A 23,546-nucleotide genomic window follows, 5' to 3' on the forward strand; every position below is an offset into this window, starting at 1 on the left:
TGCTTTTGGGACGTGGATACATTACTCCTCCTGAGGGAATTCTGTGCCCCCAAAAGCTAAAAGTTCTGCACACAAAATTTTAAAAGTTCTGCACATTTTGTTTGTCAACATAACACGCTCCAATCAGACCATTTTCAACTCTTTTGAGCATGTTTTTCAAAATGGCCGTCAGCCAGGAGGCCTGTAAGAACTCAGACAGGAAAAAGGAAGGATTCGGGACATGTTTTTTGACAAATGGATTCCTTAGGAGGCATATAAGCACGTCCGTACGCTCCCCAGCAAGCGAGGGACACAGAGACTTGTTGCACACACGCATGTCCAGCCGTGCCTCCTGATCCAGGTATGGGGCACAAGGCTCAGGCCAGCTGGATCCAAGTGTAGAGGGGCCTAGTGTGGGGGATCCAGGTAAGGGGTGAGAGAGAGATGTGAGGGGCAATCTGGGTGCAGGTGTCTTGGTCGGGGATCCAGATGAGGGAAGACTTTGAGGCACAGGGGCTTCCTGGGGAGTTCCATGAGGTGGAGCGTGTCCAGGTGAAGGTGTTTGAGGCTCAGCAGGAGGGTCTGGGTATGGGAAGGACAGGTCTTGGCAGAGGGGTCTGAAGGCAGAAGGCTCAGCAGCAGTGGTGGGGCTTGGTGGCAGGAGGATCCAGGTGCAGCTGATTGGGACTCAGTGGGGTGAAGATGCAAGGGGCTTCCAGGTGTAGAGGGTGGGACTCTGTGGGGATGGGGCTAAGCAAGGGTGGTCTGGTTGCAGAGGCAGGGATCTGGATGTAGGGGTGAGACTCAGCAGAGGGTCTGGATACATGGAAGTTGGGCAAACAGGAAGGCAGGTCCCGATACAGTGACCCCTCCTGCAATGGCTGGGAGCAATGGGGGCAGGAAACAGGTGTGCGAATAGTTTCCTGAGCTAGAGAAAATTCCTGGGAGGTAGGTCTGACCTGGCCCCAGGAGCAGCCTATGCAGGGGAAGGGGATGTCCTGTACTCCCCTCCGCTCCCCGAGCCCAGTCAGAACTAGCAGCCAGCGCCCAACGTAAGGTAGAAGCCACTAACTAGACCACCTCCAGCCCTTCCCCTCCTCAGCTTTAGGAACACCACGAAAGGAAGCAAGAGGGACAGAGAACCCAGCCCTGACCCTGAGTAATGATTTATGTCTGTCCTGGCTGCTCCCGATGCCTAAACTATAAGCACGCTGTCCTCTCCCGACCACTGCTGGGGAGGGGCATGTGAATCAGCTTTTCTGTGGGGAAAAAGTAAAATCTGCACAGGACATTAATTCTGCATTCGCGCAGTGGCGCAGAATTCCCCCAGGAGTAAACTCTCTTGGGTTCCGTGCTGACGGGGTTTGAACTCACGCATCCCTCAGGCAAATCACCACATCTGTGGGAATTTGCCTGAGGACTGACTGAGGGGAAACTGAGTTACAGTCTCAGCAAATGGCCACGTGGATGTTCGTGGCCATGCATGGGAAGCCCGACCCTGTACGCCTTCATGCACTAGCAGTCCTGGCTCATGCCATCACTCCAGTTAGCACCATGCCTGGTACTCAGTGGGGTCAGGATCCGGCTCTGAATGGACAGTGGGGCAATGAAGAGCGGCTTTTTTGTGATGTGGACACTGGTCTCTAGGACTGGAGTGAACCCCACAGGCCGATATCCCACAGAATAACCTTTTCCTACCAGGATCTGGCTGGAACGCCCCTCCTGGTTGGCAGTATGGGAAGGGCAGGGTGGTCTGGACCAATAGACGGAGAACTCCTGCTTTAGAACATCTGTCGTGGGACTGAAATCACTTCTTCGGAGAGGAGTGTTCAGGATTCGCATGCCAAGCCGGTGGAGGGACCTCTCTTCGGCGGATGGCTTTGTCCCTGAGCGAGGCAGACGGGCTGTGTCCCCACCCCCAGGCCAACCTCTTTCTCAGACAGAGCACCGGAAGCGCCACACGGAGATCATTACAGCTGCTTGGTGATTCCCAAGCAAAGGCCAATCCTATTTCCGTGTCCTCACTGATTTGACAAACAGCAGCGGGGATAGATCAAAAAAAAAAAAAAAAAAAAAGAAAGAAAGAAAGGAAAGCAAGCGATGGGGTGTTAAATATTTATGGCATGTTTTGGTTTCTGACTTGACAAACTGTAATATGCTATCCATTTTTAATTTGATTTATCAGAGTAAGCACTTGTTACCAATTTGAAGAACAGCTCTTTGCATCAGAGCGCGGGGCGGATTGACAGAGAGCAAGATTTCCGAGAGGACCAAAAAATGGTGTCTGCAGGTCTCTCTGATGCAGCCGCGTCATGTTTTTTACACAAGGACCCAAAGTGCCACTGGATCCTTTAAACATGTGCCTGTGAGAAATGCCACCCCGCTGCATCAGACAGAGGGGGAAAATCCCCCTGTGACGCTGTCTCACCCCTTCCTTGCCCAGATGAGCGTGTGAGCTGGGAGCACCGGAGAGTCCCACCCTCTGCTAGCAGCTGCCTCAGTTCCCTTCTAGTGAGCCTACAGAGCACTGCTTGTCCCTGCAGACCGCTTGGCCTACCCTCCCTTCCCTCCGCAGCTACTCTGATAACCCTTCCCTTGCCCACCTGGAGCAGAATGAACCCTGTGCTTGCCAGAGGGTTGTACCCTGTTCCCGTGGGAAAGGGTCAATAAGCGCGTGGAAAGGTGCGTTGCGAGCCATGTAATACGGGCAGAGAAGGGTCCGGGGGCCTAATTCTGCTCTCTGGCGCTGGGTGTGACGCCCGTGTACCTCGGTGGGGTTTGCAGTTGTGTTTCCAGGCCCAACATGCCTGATTCACAGCAGCTCTGGCAGTGGCCGTTCACCTCACCTGCCTCCCCCACCATCATCCCTGGCCAGAAGCAGCTTCCTTATGGGCAGCCTCAACAGACAGACTGAGGACTGAGTGGGCCATGCAATCTGTGCTCCCCACCCAGCCCTAGAGGTGGTTCCTCTGGGGCAGGCAGGGGCCCCTGGATGGGGGCTGTACAGCAGCGCTGGAGCGCGGGGAGCAAGGTGCGGGGAGCTGCTTTTGGGCCCCAGGCCTGGAGCATGGCTCCTCAGCCCAGCGAGAGCCCCCTCACCCCAAGCCTGTCCTGACCCTGCAAGCTGGAAGTGCAGCGCAAGCTGCCTCTTTATGCCTGGCCTCCTAACCTCCTTGCATCCCAGTGTATCGCAGGCCTAGGAGAGGAGGACGTGGGAGGTCTGCCCGGCTGGGACTCCCTGAACATGGGCCTCCTGCCCTCCAGCGGCAGGGCTCCCCCTTTCAGACAGCACCCCGTTTGCAAGCGTCTAACGTGCTGGCTCCAGGCGAGCCCCAATTGCAGCCTCCTGTCTGCTCCCTGTTCTCTGTCTTACGCAGTGCCCCCCTGCCAAGCTCTGTTCTGTGGGCTCGAGGGATGGCCGGGTCTAGTGAGTCCTTCTCTTTCCGTCCCCAGGTGCCTGTCCTGCGTGGAGAGCCCCTATCGCTGCCACTGGTGCAAATACCGCCACGTCTGCACCCACGACCCCCGGTCCTGCTCCTTCCAGGAAGGGCGAGTCAAGCTGCCAGAGGTAGGAACGGGTCCGGGGGGCGGGGGCATGTGGACAGAGGGGAGGGAGAGACAGCACAGTGCTCAAGTCTGACTGAAACAGCAAACTTCCTCCTTTCTTAGGCTATCCCCCATTCCAGCCCCTTCTGCCGTGTCATAGGAGCTCCCTCCCCGCCCCTTCCCCTCCCCCATTCCTCTCCCCCACCTCCTCACCACAGCGCTCCCCCCCTTCCCCTCCCGCATTACTCTCCCCCACCTCCTCACCACAGCGCTCCCCACGCCCTTCCCCCTCCCCCATTCCTCTCCCCCACCTCCTCACCACAGCGCTCCCCCCTTCCCCTCCCCCATTCCTCTCCCCCACCTCCTCACCACAGCGCTCCCCCCTTCCCCTCCCCCATTCCTCTCCCCCACCTCCTCACCACAGCGCTCCTCCGCCCTTCCCCTCCCCCATTCCTCTCCCCCACCTCCTCACCACAGTGCTCCCCCGCCCCTCCCCTTCCCCATTCCTCTCCCCCATTCCTCTCCCCCACCTCCTCACCACAGCGCTCCCCCCGCCCTTTCCCCTCCCCCATTCCTCTCCCCCACCTCCTCACCACAGTGCTCCCCCCGCCCTTTCCCCTCCCCCATTCCTCTCCCCCACCTCCTCACCACAGTGCTCCCCCCGCCCTTTCCCCTTCCCCATTCCTCTCCCCCACCTCCTCACCACAGCGCTCCCCCCGCCCTTTCCCCTCCCCCATTCCTCTCCCCCACCTCCTCACCACAGTGCTCCCCCCGCCCTTTCCCCTCCCCCATTCCTCTCCCCCACCTCCTCACCACAGTGCTCCCCCCGCCCTTTCCCCTCCCCCATTCCTCTCCCCCACCTCCTCACCATAGCGCTCCCCCGCCCTTCCCCTCCCCCATTCCTCTCCCCCACCTCCTCACCGCAGCGCTCCCCCGCCCTTTCCCCTTCCCCATTCCTCTCCCCCACCTCCTCACCACAGTGCTCCCCCCGCCCTTTCCCCTCCCCCATTCCTCTCCCCCATTCCTCTCCCCCACGTCCTCACCACAGTGCTCCCCCCGCCCTTTCCCCTCCCCCATTCCTCTCCCCCATTCCTCTCCCCCACGTCCTCACCACAGTGCTCCCCCCGCCCTTTCCCCTTCCCCATTCCTCTCCCGCACCTCCTCACCATAGCGTTCCCCCCGCCCTTTCCCCTCCCCCATTCCTCTCCCCCACCTCCTCACTGCAGCGCCCTCCCCATCCCTTCCCCTCGCACATTCCTGCCCCCTCCCTTCCACTCACTCTAGTGCTCCCCTCACTCCCCTTCCCCTTCCCCTCCTCACTTGGCTGCCTCTTCCCACTCTCCCGTCACTCTGTGGAGCCCAGCCCTTGCTGCTCTGTGTGGGGGACACCTGTGGGCCCGGGCAGTGTCTCTGCACCGCGACGGGCTGCCCGGGTGTATTTTCTAGCAGAGACCGCGGCCAGAGCCAGGCGCCAGGGATAGAGACGAGGTGCTCCTCGCGCTGCCCCCGGAGAGCGGGTGGGACAAGAGAACAGCCCGTTGGATTGGGGGATCGGTCTGTGTCTGGTTCCAAGCGCTGCCGGCGCCCCGGCTCGGTCTGTGTTTGTGTCCGTTCTCTGCCCATGGCGCGTGGAGCACAGGGGCTCTCGCCGCCAGCCGGTGCTGCTCACGCCTCTGAGCGCCCTCCTCCCCGAGCTGAGCCGAGAGCTCCTCTTAGCCGGGGCGGTGGTCCCTGCTACGCCTGGCGGAACAAGCGCCGCGGCTGCCTCCTGTCTTGTCATCCATGCCCCGGCGTGGCTGGAAGGCTGCATGCGAATGTGAGCCATCCACGTGGGAGTGGAGGGTGTTCCCCTTACGGCTGCCCCTGCTCACGGGTGGGCAGGCTTCCTAGCGCTCGACGCCAAAGGGCTGCAAACATACGATGTGCTTGTATGTGTGAGGGGCCTCCTCGAGGAGGGGAGCCAGGATGGACCCCATCCGGCAGCTCAGCTCATTGAAGGAAAGGCCAGGCCTGGGGTCACCTATCTAAGCCAGGCCTACTTAGCCCAGAACTAGCTGCTGTACTCAGTGCCGGCTTGAGCCATTCTTGTGCCCTGGGCAGCAGATGTGCGGTGCATGCGCAGCCCCGCCCCCGGGCACACGGCGCCTCTCCAACTTACAATCAGGCGCCCCCATAGGTTGGCACCCCCAGACAGCTGCCCAGCTAGCCCCCCCTTAATCCGGCCCTGGCTGTACTGAAAGCACCCACCCGGGCTGGCCTGGGAAGCAAGCACAGCCGAACGGCGCTCGGGAGGATACAAATGGAGAGCCCCTTAATTAATTCCTGGAGGGCGTACTGGCCTGGCTGGTATATGGCCCAAGCTGGTCTGTCCATGTCTGATAGCTCATGACTCACCAAGCACAGGCTGCTGCTGAGGGAACATTCTCTCTTCCAGCTGTGGAGGTTCATAAAGTATAAAACCTTAAACTGGTACTGCTGAGAGGATACCCTTGTGTTTCCTGGGGCTACAGAAACGCTCCCCGGTCTGTGACCCGGCCAGTCTGTCTCCGGTCCTTTTGCTGGGCCGAACCACCGCCTGGTAGATATGCTACACAGGGTGTGTCTAGACTACAGGGTTGTTTTTTTTGAGAAAAGTAGCCTTTTTCAAAAAATCTTCACCTGCATCTAGACTGCAGCCACGTACTTTCGAAAGTAAATCGAAAGAACGCGGCCGTTTTGTCGACCACGGTAAACGTCATTCCACGAGGAATAACGCCTTCTTTCGACAGTCATCTTTCAAAAAAAGGTACTATTGAATGAAAACAGCGCTTTTTTGACAGAGAGTGTCTAGACTGTCTTTCAAAAAAGTGAACCGCTTTTTTGAAAAATGTTCTTGTAGTCTAGACGCTCTCTTTCGAAAGAGGCTTGTAGTCTAGACGTACCCACAGAAACTGCATCCTCCTCCCTCTCCCATCTGTAGCCACCTTTCTTTAGCATGTCTGAGGGTTGACAGTTCAATCCTGGAGGCAGCAGTCTTGGACTCCAGTGACAACTGTGCAGGACATAAATATTCATGGGCAGGAAACTGCCAGCTCTTGGCCTGTTGGGACTTGGCTTTTACTGCGAGTCTGCTTTGAAACGTGCGGGGCACTTGGCAGGAAGACATTTCTGTCTCTCTACCCTGGGACGGAAGCTGTTCTGGCTGTCATGGCAATGCTTGGAGCTTCTGGTGCGTCTTCCTCAACCAGAGAGCTGTTATTCCCCCGGATCAAGCCTCATCAGAACGGGCCTCCGTGAAACACTCCTGCCTGTCACAGCTCTTTCCATCTTCCACCGCTGGATCCAGCGGGGCCTCGGATCATTTCTGGGGCACCTGTTTCTGCTTTCTGGTGTTGCTGCACTGTCACACCGCAAGTGGTCTGGATGCAGAGCAAGCTGCAACCTGCAATCCCTTTGTGCAGGCTTGTGCTAACTATGAACAAGTCAGGCACAGTTAAGGTGGCTGCTTCTTGCCTTCAGCTGATCTATCATCTCCAAACAAGGGGTCCATTTCTACCTGTGTTTGGCCATGTGGCCTGCACTCTCAGTCACCCCCTTTGGTAGAAGTATCCCAGGAACGTTGCAGTACAGGCAGTCCCCGGGTTACATGGATCCGACTTACATCGGATCCCTACTTACAAACGGGGTGAGGCAACCCCGCACTAGCTGCTTCCCCCCAGCAGACCAGGGAGACGCGGAGCGGCTTTTCTCAGCAGACACCTCAGCTTGAGAATAAAGGACTGAGGGAAGTGAGGTGTGGGAGAATAAAACTGAGCTCTGGAGAAATGTTTGGCTAGAGTTTCCCCTACAATATGTACCAGTTCCGACTTACATACAAATTCAACTTAAGAACAAACCTACAGTCCCTATCTTGTACGTAACCCAGGGACTGCCTGTATACCCCAAAGTGGCTAGAGAAAAAAAATTTCAATCTCTTGGTTTACAAATGAAGCACAGGCACCATTGCCGTTCACTCTGGACCCAGCATCTGGCCGACAGCAGTGCAGATCAGGTGACATGCTTTGTCCTGCTGCCTGGTGTCGATAAATCACCGCTGAGTCTTTGGAAAGATAACTCAGCATCAGTAGGGATGGACAGCCTCCAAACTCAACATCAGCCAGGGTTGGTTGTGGCTTGGGAATTCCATGTGCCTGCAGGGCAGATTCTAGTCTGGTCTCCACGTGTTTGGGGTTCCTCACCATAGTGGAATCTACACCAAAGGATTAAAGAAACCAATTCTGAAAAAGACCTTCTAGACTAGAGCATCTAGCCTATCCCACAAAGGCCGATGGAGGATTACCCCAAAGTGTGCTCTGAAATATTTTGTCCAGCCTCCTTTTAACTGCACAAGTGGCAGGACTTCCATCAACCTCCCAGAGATGTTATTCTACCTGCGACAGATTTCTCGGTGACAGAATGTTTCCTGTTACTAAGTCAATATTGTCCTCTTCTAATTCCATTCCATGTCTCCAAGTGTGTCTCTTTGTGCCCTAGTCCTTTAGCCATTCCTGACCAGCCCGTCACCTGCGTGGGCTGGAGCATTCTTCAAGCCATATCACTTTCTAGCCTCTTCAGATATGGCTGTCCCTTCGACGACCAAGAGGAGCCTTTCATGCTGGCTAGGTTCTTCACTGCCTAGTGTGGGACCCAGTTTTTGTCTTCTCTACAGCCTGACATCTTGTGTCATCTTCCAGAGGACCCAAAAACATCATGATATTAAGTGAAACTGCATTTGCTTGGGTTTTTTTTTTTTTTTTTTGGTCTTTCCTCTACATCCTTAATGACCTTCTTGCTACTTTGCAAGGAGGATGCATCTGGTGTAGCAAGGAGTTCTGGGCAGATATTTATGCCACCTTCTAGTCCTACTTTGGTGAATGGAGCATCCCATTTGTGGTCTTGCAGACACACACCTAAGCAGTTTAGTGTGTGCAGCTTCTAGGAGCTTATGATCTGCACCAAGAGACTCCTTGCCCAGCAAACAAACCTTGATGGGACTTCATTATATGGGATTGCCAGCAACTCCTCCTACTTAGACCGCATTTCAGCATATTAGACTCATTCTCTCTCAGGGCCGGCGTACAACATTTTGGCACCTGAGGCAGGGAGCTCAAATGATGCCCCCATGCCCCCTTTTTTCCTGCCTGCCTGTTATGTCTCTTGTGCCCTCCTTCCTCCAGCACAGCACTCCACCATCTCTGGGCATCTAGAGCCAAGAGAATACATCCGTACCAGCAGCAGACACAATTTTCTACACTCTGGGTCCTAGTGGTGCCCCCCGTCCCCACAGTCTGGCACCTGAGGTGGCCGCCTCAGTTTCCCCCACTGAAGCCTGTTGAAACCAAACCCCAGGCCTAGCATGGGCTCAGTTTCCCCCCCCCTTCTAGCACATATTCTGCCTGTGCTTATACCCACCACCCCTCTTACAACCTGAAGTCTAATAGGGGCCTTTCAGGGGTTTGTGAAGTCAAGGCTTGTGCCTATGTCCCACTTTCCTCAGATGCTCCTCACATTTCCTGGGGTATATCCAGATCTGACTCCCTTGCTGGTTTCTCTTGCAGTCCTGTCTAATAAGCTCCAAGAAGAGCTGTTGAGTCTTTTATTGTTATGTGCTGATTTGACAGGGCATCAGCTTGCTTTGAGGAATTCCCTATGGGCTGGAGACATGGAAAAGCCCGTGAGGTCATCCCATTCCCAGCAGGCCAGGGCCCAGATTTTTCCTTGCCGCATCAGCTCCTCTGAAACACCAAACTGCGTGACCACACTGGGGGCGGGACATGTGGCCATTCCAATGGCACCAGCAGCACCGAGCGAGATCCATACCCAGAGAGAAGACTGCCCTAGCTGAACATGCAGGGGGAATTTTAGACAGGCAGAATATAATTACCAAGGGCCAGATCTTGAGCTTAGGTCCCACACACTGAAGACAATAAAAGTTGGAATAAAGACTCCAAGATTTGGTTCCTAATTTGGGACCAGTGGCCTGTTAATCAAGTAGTAGTTTTGCTCAGGTTAGCAGTGCAGAATCGGCTCTTGGAACTCAAGATACTGCACTGACTCACCTTACCAAAAGGGCTCACAGGTGCTGGAATGAGAGGGGTGGAGAGGAGGGTGCTGCAGCACCCCCTGACTTGAAACGGCTTTCATCATTGGCCAGGTTTACACTTTGAGTGTGTCTAGACTACAGGGTTTTGTCGACAAAAGTGGACTTTTGTCGACAAAACTAAACCTGCGTCTATACTACCGCCGAGTTCTGTCGACATAACGTCAACAGAACTCAGCAGGTTTGTCGACAGCAGTAAACCTCATTCTATGAGGAATAACGCCTTTTGTTGACAGAGTTCTGTCGACAGAAGGCGTTATTGCATCTACACTGTCCTTTGCGTCTACACTCTCATGTCGACAAAGCTGCTTGCTTTGTTGACAGAACTGGATGTAGTCTAGACGCTCTTTGTTGAGAGAAGTTTTGTCTACAGTATCTGTTGACAAAGCCTCTGTCAACAAAAGCCTGTAGTCTAGACGTACCCTTTGGTACAACGTCTGTCAGCACCTCCACTAGAAAAATTGTTCCTTCACCCCTGAAAAGGCATAGATATTCTGGTGCCATGTGCGTTAACAATTACATGGACAAATAGATACTCACCATCAGGATTTTGCCTTTGCATCTCATACCGAAGTCAGGCAACAGTTTGGTGAATGAGCGGTAGGAAGGTAGGCATGAATATAGTTGTTTTGGAGCTGATTGGAAGAGGCGTGTTTGCTTCTGGTTAAGAACTTCAGCAGGGCCCATAAAACAAGAGTATTTATGATTATGGCGTTGAACTCAATCAAATAGAGTTGACGATGTCTCAGAATGATTTGTGGCAGGAATACTTCACCCTGACATATAATTTCCTTTTACAGCAGGTTTTTGAAGGCTGAGTCTGCTGGCTTGAAATACACCACGCGGATTCCGGCTGTATAAAAGGAGTGGATGTTATTCTATTGGGTGGGGAGGAGATGGAAGACGAGGAAGCAGATCAGAGATTTAAATACTAAACTGCTTTGTCCCCAAAGACATTTACAAAAGCCAAAGAGGTTTATGAATCCCTAAGGAAGGAGAGAAGTATTTTATTCCACAGTGAGATGGAATAAACTTCCCCTAAAGCATCTGGCACTGGCCAGCATTGGAGACAGCATACGAGGCTATCATTCACAGTATAGTAGCACTTAGATCAGGGTGGGCAATAATTTTTGATGAGGGGCCACCCCAAGAAATTGGAAAGTGAGTAAGGGCCGCACTCTTCCATGATATTAAAGGAGGAGATGAGGGGTCTGGGATGGAGGTTGAGTGCAGAAGGGAGCTTGCAGTAAGGGATTGGGGTACAGGAGGGTGTGGGGTCTGAGAGAGAATTTGGGTGAAGTAGGCAGTTGTGACCTGGGGTAGGGGATTAGGGTGCAGGAGGGGGTGCAGAGGTTTCGGTTGTTATCTTGGGTAGGGGTTTAGGATTTTGAAGGGGATATGGATGCAGGCAGAGGGTTTGGGTTATGTGGAATAGGGGTGCAGGATGGGGCAAAGGTTTTGGGTTATGGCCTAGGACAGGAGGGGGTTGTGACCTGGGCAGGGGATTGGGGTACAGGATCTGGGAGGGGATATGGGTGCAGGAGGGGGATAGTGGGTTTGGGTTGTGTGGGGCAGGGGGGCAGAGGGTTCTGGTGCCAAAGGCATGCTCTAGCCGGGAGACTTACTTGCTTGATTCTCAGCCAGCTGCCTTCTCAGATAAACTCCCTGCCTGCCCCGCCCACATGCTGGCTGCAGGGGCCATGTGATCTTTGAATAGCTAGGCGCCTGAGGGGAGAGGAGAAGGGTGCTTTTCAAGCAGCCTCTTGACTACCGACAACTCCCATTGGCCAGAAACTGGTCAATGGGATTGTGCTGGAGGCGGGGGCAGTGTGTGAGGCTTCTGTCCCCTCCCCTGGGCTCTCAGGTGTTCAAACAGAGCCCCAAAGCAGCTGCTTTTCTCAGCCACATATGGGGGGGCAGGCAGGAAGCCTGCCTGAGGCTCTCCAATGTGTCCAAGGTCTGGATTCGGTGGCTTGGTGGGCCGAATCCAGCCCACGGGCCATAGTTTGCCCAGGCCTGAGATCATAACCCACAGTGTTAGGCACGGTATAGGTGCAAAGATCTTACAATCCAATGGACAAGACAAAGAGTTGAAAGGGAAACTGAGGGATGGTGATTTGTTCTGGGGCTCATAGCTGATTAGCAGCAGAGTCCCTACCAGCTATAAGTAATGCGGCCTCTTGTAGGTGAGCATCTGTTCAGATCCAGCATGGATATTCTCATGTTAATGCGCTGCACGAGTCCATATAAGGCTGGATTTGATGGTAAGCCAGGAGTAACCTACTTGGGTTGATGGGAGAAAAAATTAAGTTCTTTTTTGTGCTCTGTTGCTCTGTAAGATGAACACTATCTTGTTCCGGTCCTTGTAAGGATTTTAGCTTTGTATGGGGAAAAAAGGAAAAGCGTAGAGCAAACTCAGATAACAAATCTGTGATCTGCTGCATTTAAAAGATACATAATCATTTAATTACCTTGAAGGAGGTTTTCATCTTTCCATGCTCAGCCAGCTTGTGTGTGTGTGTGTGTGCGTGTGCGTGTGTTTTTCTTCCTCCCCCAAACAAGCTTTTTCATTAAAAGGAGTTTCATCTGTCATCTAACAGGGAAAAGAAGAAAAAACCCATGCGCTAGAGTGTTTTATGTCGAGTTGTACGTGCTAATGACAGTAAAGCCTCCATAAAAGAGCGACTGCTTCAAATATTAATTTGTCAAAAGTAATAGAAAGGCCAGGGAGCTGCACGCTGGGGAACAGCTACTGAGGAGTCGTGCACCCCGTCTCCAAACGCTTGTGCCTGCCTCACACTCAATGGGGAGCCGCACCAGTGGGCTTTACAGTGAAATATGCCGATTTCTTTTTGTCCCCTTGCTTGTTCTGACTGCGGGCATGGGGGTCAGTCCAGGCTTCTGAAAACAGCAGGCAGAGAGTGACAGTGGGAGCCAAGAGCTGGCCAAACGTGTTCAGGAAGGTGCTTGTGAAACTTCTCCCCTCCCCCCTCTTCTTCCAGCTCTGTCGATGCACCTCAAAGTCCTGTCCTGAATATCCCCAGTGCCGAGGTGGCACAAGTTAGACTTCCTGTAACCTCTTGGGCACATTGAGTTCTTTTATGCAGTGTAGTCAGGGCTTCCTATCTATGCCCATGTAACTCAATTGGCACTAGTCCTCCTCATTCCCATAGTGCATTGTGCGAGTGCTGTCCGGGCACTCTGTCCTCTCCTGAGGCACTATGGAAAGTGGGAACCCAGATTTTCCCAAAATGCATTGCTGCAGACACTGCGAGCCCACCATAGGTGTGTTGTAGAAAAAGACTGCGGTGCGGAGAAATCCATGGTTGGTTGTTTCCTGATTAGTGTCAGGAACTGGTTGCGCTTGTATTGCAGACAAGGCCTTGAAGTGGTGCATGTCCAGGTGTTACTGTGGCAACAACTCCCAACCCACACCTGCTTTACCAGCTACTGTCTCTGTCCTGAGCCACAGCTGCACCCGGTGTCACTGCCGAAAAATTCCATTTCTGCTCGTTAATGGGTCCATCATTCCGCGGGGATGCCGGTGACAGCTATAGAGATGCCAATGTCACTGCCTCTGATTCTTCCCCTCTTGTTGATTATCCACTCATTTATCCTGGCACCTGTCTGTCAATAAGAAAAAAGAGTGAGGTTTTGGTTACTATAGCAACCTGCTGCGTTTGCATGAACCCAAAGAGGGGATTGACAGAAGTGAAGGTGAAGGGACGAGAGTGGAGTTTGGGAGACAGCTGCCAACAGCAGCACAATTAAGACACAATCAAGTAACAGGTTTGAATCCCAATATGTGTCTGGACTCCCAAAAAAACAGAGGGAATTTCCAAAGTGGAGTTTCGGCCGAGCCCATCTCCACTGCAAACACCAAGAAGGGAGAAAAATTGTTTAGTTGGATCTCCAAGGATACGTCTACACAGCAAGGCTAAAGTCGAATTAAGCTATGCCACCTCAGCTACGTCAGCTGCATAGCTTAACCCGAAATAGCTGAATTCGGCTTTTTGGCACTGTCTAAGGAAGAGAATGCTCTTCCTTCTACTTCCCTACTCCTCATGAAATGAGGGTTTACCAAGAGTCGGAATAAGAAGTTGTCCAGCTCAACATTATTTTGAAATTAAGGGTTGTAGTGTAGACGCACTCTGTGTTATTTCGGAATAACATCATTTCAAAATAATGTATCCCAAGAGGGGTGTAGCAGAGGAACGAGGTGAGATTAAATAAGGAAACTGTAGACAGAAGATGTTCCCGCTCCATTAGATCTTAGATCAGTTAGCCTTAGAAACAGACAAAGGTGCAGAAGAAGTGACTGAAAAGCAATGTGATTTAGAGAATAAGGTGCTGGATGGTGTTTCAGGAGATGGAGTTTTTGCTCCTCAGCTATGTCGGTGACCAGCTCCTGAGTTTGCTCTGGGGAAGTCAGTCCCTCTCTCTTTGCTCTCATTCCCTCGCTGCCTTGTTTGTTTAGATTGTGAAGACTTGGAGCCGGGACATTCTCTTACTTTGGCTACGTCTAGACTGGCCCCTTCTCTGGAAGAGGCATGCTAATTTCTAATTTTGGAATAGGGAAATCCGCGGGGGATTTAAATATCCCCCGCGGGATTTAAATAAACATGTCCGCCGCTTTTTTTCCGGCTTGGGGAAAAGCCGGAAAAAAGCATCTAGACTGGCGCGATCCTCCGGAATAAAGTCCTTTTCCGGAGGATCTCTTATTCCTACCTCAGGCAGCATGTCCAGATAGCCAAAGCACAGCAAACTACATCTTATCCGGAGTCCTTATTCCTGCCATGTTATATCTGCAGGCTCAGAACTGTTCTCTGCTGAAGTCTCTTGCCAAACTGCAAAGGGAGCTGAGATTTTTATCAAATAGGTTTGGTTTCCCTGTACCCACCCCGTGTCTTTCCTTCCCCCTGACGTGGCCTCTGCAGATCTGCCCCTTGTTGAGGGATTTGTCTGGCCTCCATGGGTAGTAGCTAACCAAGGGCCTACTGCTGTGATGTGCTTGTGTGACATGGACAGGCAGAACTGAGCCTGGGACCTCTGGATCTTAGTGCATGAGCCTCTAGTGCTTGAGCTAAAAACCAGCTGGCTCTCAGCTAAGGGGGTGTGTATAGACTACATGCCTCCTTCGACGGAGGCATGTAGATTAGCCAGATCGGAAGAGGGAAATGAAGCCGCGATTAAAATAATCGCGGCTTCATTTAAATTTAAATGGCTGCCCCGATCTGCCGATCAGCTGTTTGTCCGCAGATTGGGGCAGTCTGGACGCGACGCGCCGACAAAGAAGCCTTTCTTCATCGGCACAGGTAAGCCTCGTGAAACCAGGTTTACCTGTGCCGATGAAGAAAGGCTTCTTTGTCGGCGCATCGCGTCCAGACTGCCCCGATCTGCCGACAAACAGCTGATCGGCAGATCGGGGCAGCCATTTAAATTTAAATGAAGCCGCGATTATTTTAATCGCGGCTTCATTTCCCTCTTCCGATCTGGCTAATCTACATGCCTCCGTCGACGGAGGCATGTAGTCTAGACACACCCAGGGAGTAGTGTAGACTCATTATTATGTGTTTCCATCTGGCACAGTGCACCACACCCAGCAGGTGTGTGGGTTACACTCGCACCGCACAGAGAGGAGGTACGAGGGAGATGAAAGCAGCCTCTGGCCCCATATGCTGTGGTCTTGCTCAACAGAACTCTTATCCGTTGGACTAACTGTCGTCATGGTTTGAGCTTATTTATCCCATGGGACAAAGTAATCACAGAACGCAGCGTGGCAGCATTTCGATCTTCCCTCCGTAATGTTGCGTCAGCATGAGATGATTCAGGGTTGCCTCGTGCACTGATACAGGGTCGCAATGTGTTGAGGCCCACGGCCACCGTGGGGCCTTAGGACTATCTAACTTGCTGTCATTTTCTTTGAGGCCTGGTGTCATTTCTTTTGAGGCCTGGTGGTTATTTGGGGCCTGGTGTCCTTTCCTTTGAGGCCTGGTGGTTATTTGGGGCCTGGTGTCCTTTTATTTGGGGCCTCATGGTTGCCACTAGTACAAAGGAGATGGGAAAACGCCACCATTCTGAACTTGCTTTGAGTGTTTGCCTGGCTCTGAAGCCCATGGCTTTGTCTTGCTCCCCTTTTATCTTCAGCTGCCTTTGAGCATCTGGGCCTGAGCCAGGGGAGAAGCTCTCAGGAAGGAGAGATATCAAACCAACTGATAAGAGGTGGCACTGGAATGTGTGTCTCCCACTCCGCCTGGGCCACTCCTTTCCCAGAGTGCCAGGAGTCCCTTTGGCCCCGCCTCTGTTTGCTTTGGCTTAGCCCTTATCTCTTGCAGTTTACCAATCGGTGTGAGAAAGAGGATGGGAATGATCCCACGGTCGCTCTCCCGACTTCCCAGGGGGGGAGGCCAAAGGGTTTCCACTCCCCGTTTTGTTTTGTTTCAAAGGAAAAGCTGCCGGGCCCAATTCTGATCTCACTGATGTCAACTGGAAATTTGTCATTGAGCTCTTTTGGGTCAGGCGAGGGCCTGAGCCGGGCAGGGCTAAGCTAGGGGGCGGGAGAGCGGGGCCTGTGGCTATCACACCTTGGGTGCAAAGGGGAGGTGTCCCAAGAAGAACAGGGTGACTGGCCCTGTCAAAGCAGATGGGTTTCAGCCCCACTTGGGGCACAGTCATATCCCCCCGCAAAAGAGCAAAATGCAGCTCCTGTGGCTGGTGGGTCATGGGAGTGAGTCAGACCATGCAGGGGAGGCTAAGGGAGAGGCTTTTGGCAAAGCAGAACATGAGCCTGAGGAGCTGCTGAAAGGAAAAACAACTCTACCGGCACGTAGTCTCTAGGAGGAAGCCTGTAAAACCCTAGTCTAAAAGGGCGAGTTTGTGAGCCAGGCTGGCCAAGATTTAGTAGTCCGAGGGGGAAGGCTGTGGAAACCCTGAGCCGTGAGGTGGGGTGAAAAGGGGGCTCAGTTTGTAAGCTGACTTAGATTAAACACACTGGACTCCCACCGAGTGGGAATATTGTTTTCAAGATCTGTGCTGTGGGGATTATTTCCTTAAACCTGAGAGGGAAACTGAGGCAGGCAGCCTGCAGGACCCTCCTAGGCCACAAGGGGTGCTCTGGAGGTAGTGACCCTGGTCCAAACTCCTGTTCGCAGAGAGCCTCATTTTTGTGGGTTGGGTAGGAAGTGCCTCTAAAAGAAGGGCCAGGTGCAGTAACCAGTCCCCTCCCCTTTGATGAGCAGTTGTAGTCTCCTTTTAGCCAGAACCACCACACTGGATGGGCAATGGCTGTGGGCAAAATGCTCCAGAAGGGTCTCTGCTCTTCAGTGCTGCAACTGCCCTGCAGCCGTGGGGCAGAGAGGAGCAGAGACGGCAAAGGGGCTGAAAACGATGCAGCAGGGTTACCTGTGCCCAGCTACCATGACAGCTCTTTTAATCTCTGACCCACTGTGACTGCCCCTCTAATGGGCCTGGAAATGAGAAGAGCTGGGTTTTATTCCTAGCATCTCCACGGATTCACTGTGTAGCCATGGGCTTTAATTGCTCTGGGCTTTGGCTTCCCCATCTGTAAAATGGGAATAATGATACTTACAGTATTACAAGACAGCTCTGAGGGTTAATGATTTAAAGATTATAAAGGATTTCAGATCCTCTGATAAGAGTCTTTGTGGGCATATTGAAGAGTAGTGTTCACGTTCATTGCAGGGAATGCTTGCTTAGAAAGAGGGACACCGTGTCACCCAAACTAGAAGGGGAAAGATATACCTTATTAGGTCACCCGGTTTGGGCAGAACTGTTCTCTGCACCACGTTTCCTATGACTTTGTCCAATCCATTTTACAGATTCCTAAGCAGGGGGCTTTTGCCACTTCCCTGAGGAGCTTTTTCACAGTTTAATCACTGAAAGCCAATTACATTCCACCATTCATCGCGTTACCTTCTCTGTCTGCCTGCATGATACCGCTCTCTCTGGTCGGGAGATTTATATGGTCATAATATATATGCGGGATTGTTGTTGTTAATATTTAACATTTTTATTGCAATAGTATCTATGGCCCGCTGGTGCTATTTGTCATACGGCCTGTGACAGACCTAAGCCAGCAGCCTGCCACACCCTGGGGGAAGGCAGGTATATAGGGCAGTGGATAAGTGGTATTCTCTTCCCAGAGTAAACTACTACAGCCTGCTGCAATAAAATGAAGGCAGGAAAACACCTGGGGCTTATTAACTAGATTGCTCCTTCAGGTAAGTCACTCAACACCTGCAGCCAACTACAGCCAGTGGAGTTGCTTTAAAAGGCTTCCCCTAGGTAAGGAGAAGGGGAAGACAAAGTGTGATGGACTGGAAGGAGAAAGGGAGGAACATGAAGAGACTGTGTGTGAGCTGAGAGCAGGTTAACAGGTACCAGAAAGAGACATTTTGGAAAAGTTGTTTGGGGGAAGTGGCCCAGGGAAAAAGCTGCCAAGTTGGAGAGAAAAACAACCTTGATGGCTGCTGCTATTTTAGGGTCCCTGGGACAGGACCCAGAGTAATGGGTGGGTCTGGGTTCCCCTATGCCAACACAGAGCCTGTCTGCAGATGGGGGACCAGGACTAGTAAGGGGTTTTCACCCCAAAACCATGGACTAGCCCAGGGCTACATAACTTTGGAAGCCCTGGGACCCACAGTGATACTCACAGCACATGCTGAGGGCCACAACTTAAGTGTGCTTGCATGTATATGCAAATAGCTTCTTTCACACTGATGGGCCTGAATACAAAGATTAAGGCAAGACTACACAACACCCAGACCCCATTTAAGTCAGTTCTGCTGATATTAATAAAATGCAACATTTACCCGATTTCCACCCATATGACAGCACTTTTCAGGAACAATGACAGTTCAGGAATTTAACTACTAAAATGCCTAACAATAGAAGACCATTATATTGACTCCTTTTTTGTTTTGGCTCCCACCTGCAGGCCGTATGTTGAGCCCCCCGTCTAAATTGCACCATGGGCTGCAAACAAACAAGCCGCATGCGGTCCACGGGTCGTGTGTTGAGTAGCCCTGGACTAGCTTGGGATGAGAATCCCTCACTAAGCTGTGGACCCTGACTTTTATAAAGAAAAAGGGGTAGTATATAGGACCATAGCGAGTCTCTGAGGCTAATATTATCTACCAGTAGTGCAAGACAGCCAGAACTTTGCCACAGGACATACAGTAAATGACAGTATTTGCTTCACAGAGCACCTGCATATCACCTCTCCTCCAACCTTCTCCCTGTCAATAAACTACACTTATATTAAGCACACACAAAGGTTAAAGCCTACATTAAAGAAAGATTATTAAGGTTGCAAAATCAAGTGCTCAGAAATTAGGAAATGCCAGAATTAAGGTTGCCAGAATAACCTTAATTCAGCCCCATCAGCGTATACATTTTGGCTACGTCTACACTGGCATGATTTTCCGGAAATGCTTAAAACGGAACAGTTTTCCGTTATAAGTATTTCTGGAAAAAGCACGTCTACATTGGCAGGATGCTTTTCCGGAAAAGCATCCGTGCCAATGTAGACGCGCTTTTCTGCAAAAAAGCCCTGATCGTCATTTTTGCGATCGGGGCTTTTTTGCAGAAAACACTGCTGTGCTGTCTACACTGGCCCTTTTCTGGAATAGTTTTCCGGAAAAAGGACTTTTGCCCGAACAGGAGCAGCATAGTATTTCCGGAAAAGCGGCTGATTTCTTACAGTAGATAGTCAGTGCTTTTCCGGAAATTCAAGGGGCCAGTGTAGACAGCTGGCAAGTTATTCTGGAAAAGCGGCTGATTTTCCGGAATAAGTGGCCAGTGTAGAGACAGCCTTCTATTTTAACTACATGGTTACATGCTATTTTTTCAGTACCCAGTCTTGTTCCTGTGACCAGCGGTGGATTTAGGGCAGGGTGAGCAGGGTGGCTGCCCCGGGCCCCGCGCTTCCCGAGGCCCTGCGCATGCATCTTGGCACCACGGCGCATGCGCTGTGTCAAAAGGGGGGGGGGGGGCCGCAAAATTTTGCTGTCTGGGGCCCCGCGGCGCTGCCCTGGGCCTGCGGCACTCTCATCCGCCCCTGCCTGTGACCAACCTAGATCTGCCCTCTGGATGGTTAACATTGGTTGTTGGAACAGGAGAAAGTTCCAGAGGACTGGAAGAACTCTGTTTGCACTAATATTTAATAAGGGTAAATGAGATGACCTGGGTAATTATAGGGCTGTCAGCCTGATATCAGTCCTGGGCAAAATAATGGGATGACTAACGTGGGACTTGATTAATAAAGAATTACAGGAGAGTGGCATAATTAATGCCAGTTAACACGGGTTTATGAAAAAGAGATCTTGTCAAACTATCTTCAGGGGAAGCATGGTCCAGTGATTAGAAAGGAGGGCTCAGACTTGGAAGGCCTTGCTTTAATTTCCTGTTCTGTTGCAAACTTCATTTGTGACTTTGGACAAATTACCTAGGGTATTGTCAGCCCAGGTCTGCATTTTCAAAAGCACACATTTGAAAATGACCTGCCTTCTAAACCTGGCCTTACAGTTTTTAGACCCAGGTGTCTCAGCCGTGCCAGCTTGTCTCTATTGAAACATGTAGGCTGCGTCTAGATTGGCATGATTTTCTGGAAATGCTTTTAACGGAAAAGTTTTCTGTTAAAAGCATTTTCGGAACAGAGCGTCTAGATTGGCACGGACGCTTTTCCGCAAAAGCACTTTTTGTGGAAAAGCATCTGTGGCCAATCTAGACGCGCTTTTCTGCAAAAAAGCCCTAATAGCCATTTTCGCAATCGGGGCTTTTTTGCGGAAAACAAATCTGAGCTGCCTACACTGGCCCTTTTGCACAAAAGCTTTGCGCAAAAGGGACTTTTGTCTGAACAGGAGCAGAATAGTATTTCCGCAAAAAGCACTGATTTCTTACAGTAGGAAGTCAGTGCTTTTGCGGAAATTCAAGCGGCCAGTATAGACAGCTGGCAAGTTTTTCCGGAAAAGCGGCTGATTTTTCCGGAAAAACTGGCCAGTCTAGACACAGCCATAGACTTTCTCCCTGGGATCTGTGGCTTAAGTTGCATCCATACCTCAAAATTACAGGGCTAGCCCAAACTATAGTGGGACTTGGATGCTAGTCCATCCTGCTAGCAGAGTCCTTGGACCTGGGTTCTGACCAGAGTTAGACTGATTTGTGTGTGGATGGATAGGAGCAGGGCTTGGGCTAAAACCCAAGGAAGAGGACTTGTCTCCACTACGTGGTGGATTGACACTGCAGTAATCGACTCACTGGCAGTCCATTTATCGTGTCTGCTTAGAGGCAATAAATCAACCTGCAAGTGCTCTCCTGTCAGTTCTGGTACTCCACTAGGATGCAAAAAGTAGGCAGAGTAGATGGGGAACCATCACCCACCAACCTTAGCACATGGAAGGCAGTTTCAGCTATTCACGTAGCATATCTTAGATCGACCTGAGGGAGGGGAGGAGAGGGAAGCCGAAGTGTAGTCAAAGCCAGATCCTAGGCCCAGTGTGCAGTGTAGACTTATGCTTAAGGCTTTCTGCCTCTCTTCTTAATCTGTAAAATGGGGATAAATAGGCACTGCTCTGCCTAACAGCAGCGTTGTGAGGAAACCCATTAAAGATTAAAGACTGTGAGGGGCTGTGATACTGTGGGGCCATAGAAGTGCCTAAGATTGATGGCTTTCTTTTTCTGATGGAAGAGCAGTTTGATTGACCATGGGAATAGTGTTGCTGTAATAGAGACTTACACATCCCTAAGTCATTTGACTTGCTACTGCCTGGCATTTTGATGAAGAATGATATGAAATCAATTCAGCACGTCTTCAGTGGATTAAAAACTGTCTCTCTGAAATGTCTCAAATTGTAGCTGAAAAGGGGGCAGCGTCATAGAGTGGGTGTGTTTCTAGGGGGTCCTACAGGGGTTGGTTCTTGGCCCTATTGCTAGTTCCTGTCTTGATAAGTCACCTAGAAGAAAACATAACATCATCAGTGAGCAAGTCTGCGAATGACACACAAATCAGGGGCATAACGAAGAGGACACGTTTCTGATACAGAGGATGCAGATCCCTTAGTGTATGTCTACACTACCACCCTAGTTCAAACTAGGGTGGTTAATGTAGGCAACCGAAGTTGCAAATGAAGCCCGGGATTTGAATTTCCCGGGCTTCATTTGCATCTTGCCGGGCGCCACCATTTTTAAATCCCCGCTAGTTCGGACTCCGTGCCCGTGGCTACATGCGGCACGGACTAGGTAGTTCGGATTAGGCTTCCTATTCCAAACTACCGGTACACTTCGTTCCACGGAGTCCGAACTAGCGGGGATTTAAAAATGGCGGTGCCCGGCAAGATGCAAATGAATCCCGGGCTTCATTTGCAACTTCGGTTGCCTACATTAACCACCCTATTTGAACTAGGATGGTAGCGTAGACATACCCTTGGTGAGCTGGGCTCCAGCAAACTCTTTGTATTTCAGTACGGCCAATTGTAAGCAGGCCCACTGATGGGGAAAAGGGAACAATTGCCAGGGACTCCCAGGCTCCAGCTGCCACCGGTCCCACAGTGGCTGGAGCCCCACGTCCTTTAAATTGCCACTGGAACACCATGCTGAGGGCTGGGGGGAAGGCGTGTCACACTCCAGGCGGTGCTGAGAGCCAGTTCCCATTGGACCCCTCCCTTCCGCCCTTGGCTAGGGTGGCCATTCATCCTCTTTTATAGAGGACTGCCCTTTTTTTTCGCTGCTCTGTCCTCTATTGATATGAAACAGGACGCCTTTATGGCCTCTTCTTTTTTTTTCTCGTGATACCAGAGGTGAAAGTAAGCTGGTGTGTCCAGTGCAGCAATCCACAAGAAGAAACCAGACAGCTGGGGCGCTCCACTGCAGCTGCTCCCAGCTAGGCTGGGTTCTTGGGGCTCTCCTTCAGGCTGCCTTGCTAAGCAGCAGGTAGCCAGACAGGTGAAAGGGGCTGGCTGGGGGTCTGCGCCCCATTCCCATCTGGGGCTGCAGCCGCACGTACCTGGTCTTCTTCCTCTTCCCCTGACTATCAGGAAGCAATCAGGGGTACCGTGGTTGGTGACGGGGAAGCCATCAGTGTTCAATTTAGATGGTCTTTACTAGGCCCACTAAATCAAATGCCAGAAGATCGAGTTTTAAAAAGAGCTAGATAAATTCATGGAGGTTAGGTCCATAAAAGGCTATTAGCCAGGGGGTAAGGAATAGTGCCCTGGCCTCCATTTCTCAATGGCTGGAGAAGGATGGCAGAAGACAAATTGCTTGGTCATTGTCTTCGGTCCACCCCGTCTGGGGCACCTGGCACTGGCCACTGTCGGCAGACAGGATACTGGGCTACATGAACCTTTGCTCTGACCCAGTATGGCCATTCTTATGTTCTTATGACAGCCAGAAGAATGCCAGTGTTGATCTCCGTGGCAGTGAAGACAAGCTGTTAGCAAGATTCCTGTCACTGGAAGTTTTAAAATCAGGATTGGATATTTTTTCTCAAATTTATGCTTTAGTTCAGCCACAGCGGTTAGACTTGAAGCAGGGAGAACTCGAGGGAATTTCTCTGGCCTGAGTTGCATAGGGGGTCAGACTAAATGTGTACAATCAATGAGTTGTCTATGTGGACCAGCATGGGAGGAGGCCAAGACACTTTGCAAGTGTATTTCACAGATATTTGCTGACGTCCGAAGAAGGATGAGACGTGGGAATTTTGAGTTCCGTTCCAGACTCTGGAGACAAGTGTCTTCTCATGGGCACAGACTCTTCTGCCCATTTTTCAAAGCCAGACCCATTCTGCCCTATCCTCCTACACACCGCCTGGACACCAGAGAGGTACCAGATGAGACAGTCTGCTCACCCGGCCCCGGCCCAGCCCACAGCAACATGCAGCTGCAAT

General features: G+C 51.6%; 1 protein-coding gene across 2 annotated transcripts in view; it reads left to right on the forward strand.

The window, feature by feature from the left end:
• Positions 1–23,546, forward strand: part of PLXNA4 (plexin A4) — a 689,852-nt gene that overhangs the window by 518,267 nt on the left and 148,039 nt on the right. For both annotated transcript variants that reach the window (XM_075925673.2, XM_075925677.2), the window contains exon 9: positions 3,433–3,547. In XM_075925673.2, coding sequence (XP_075781788.1) covers positions 3,433–3,547 — 115 coding nt within the window. The remainder of the gene's footprint in view (positions 1–3,432; positions 3,548–23,546) is intronic.

The sequence above is a fragment of the Pelodiscus sinensis genome, chromosome 1 (assembly GCF_052426305.1).
Source record: "Pelodiscus sinensis isolate ZL-2025 chromosome 1, ASM5242630v1, whole genome shotgun sequence".
NCBI classification, from domain to species: Eukaryota; Metazoa; Chordata; order Testudines; family Trionychidae; genus Pelodiscus; species Pelodiscus sinensis.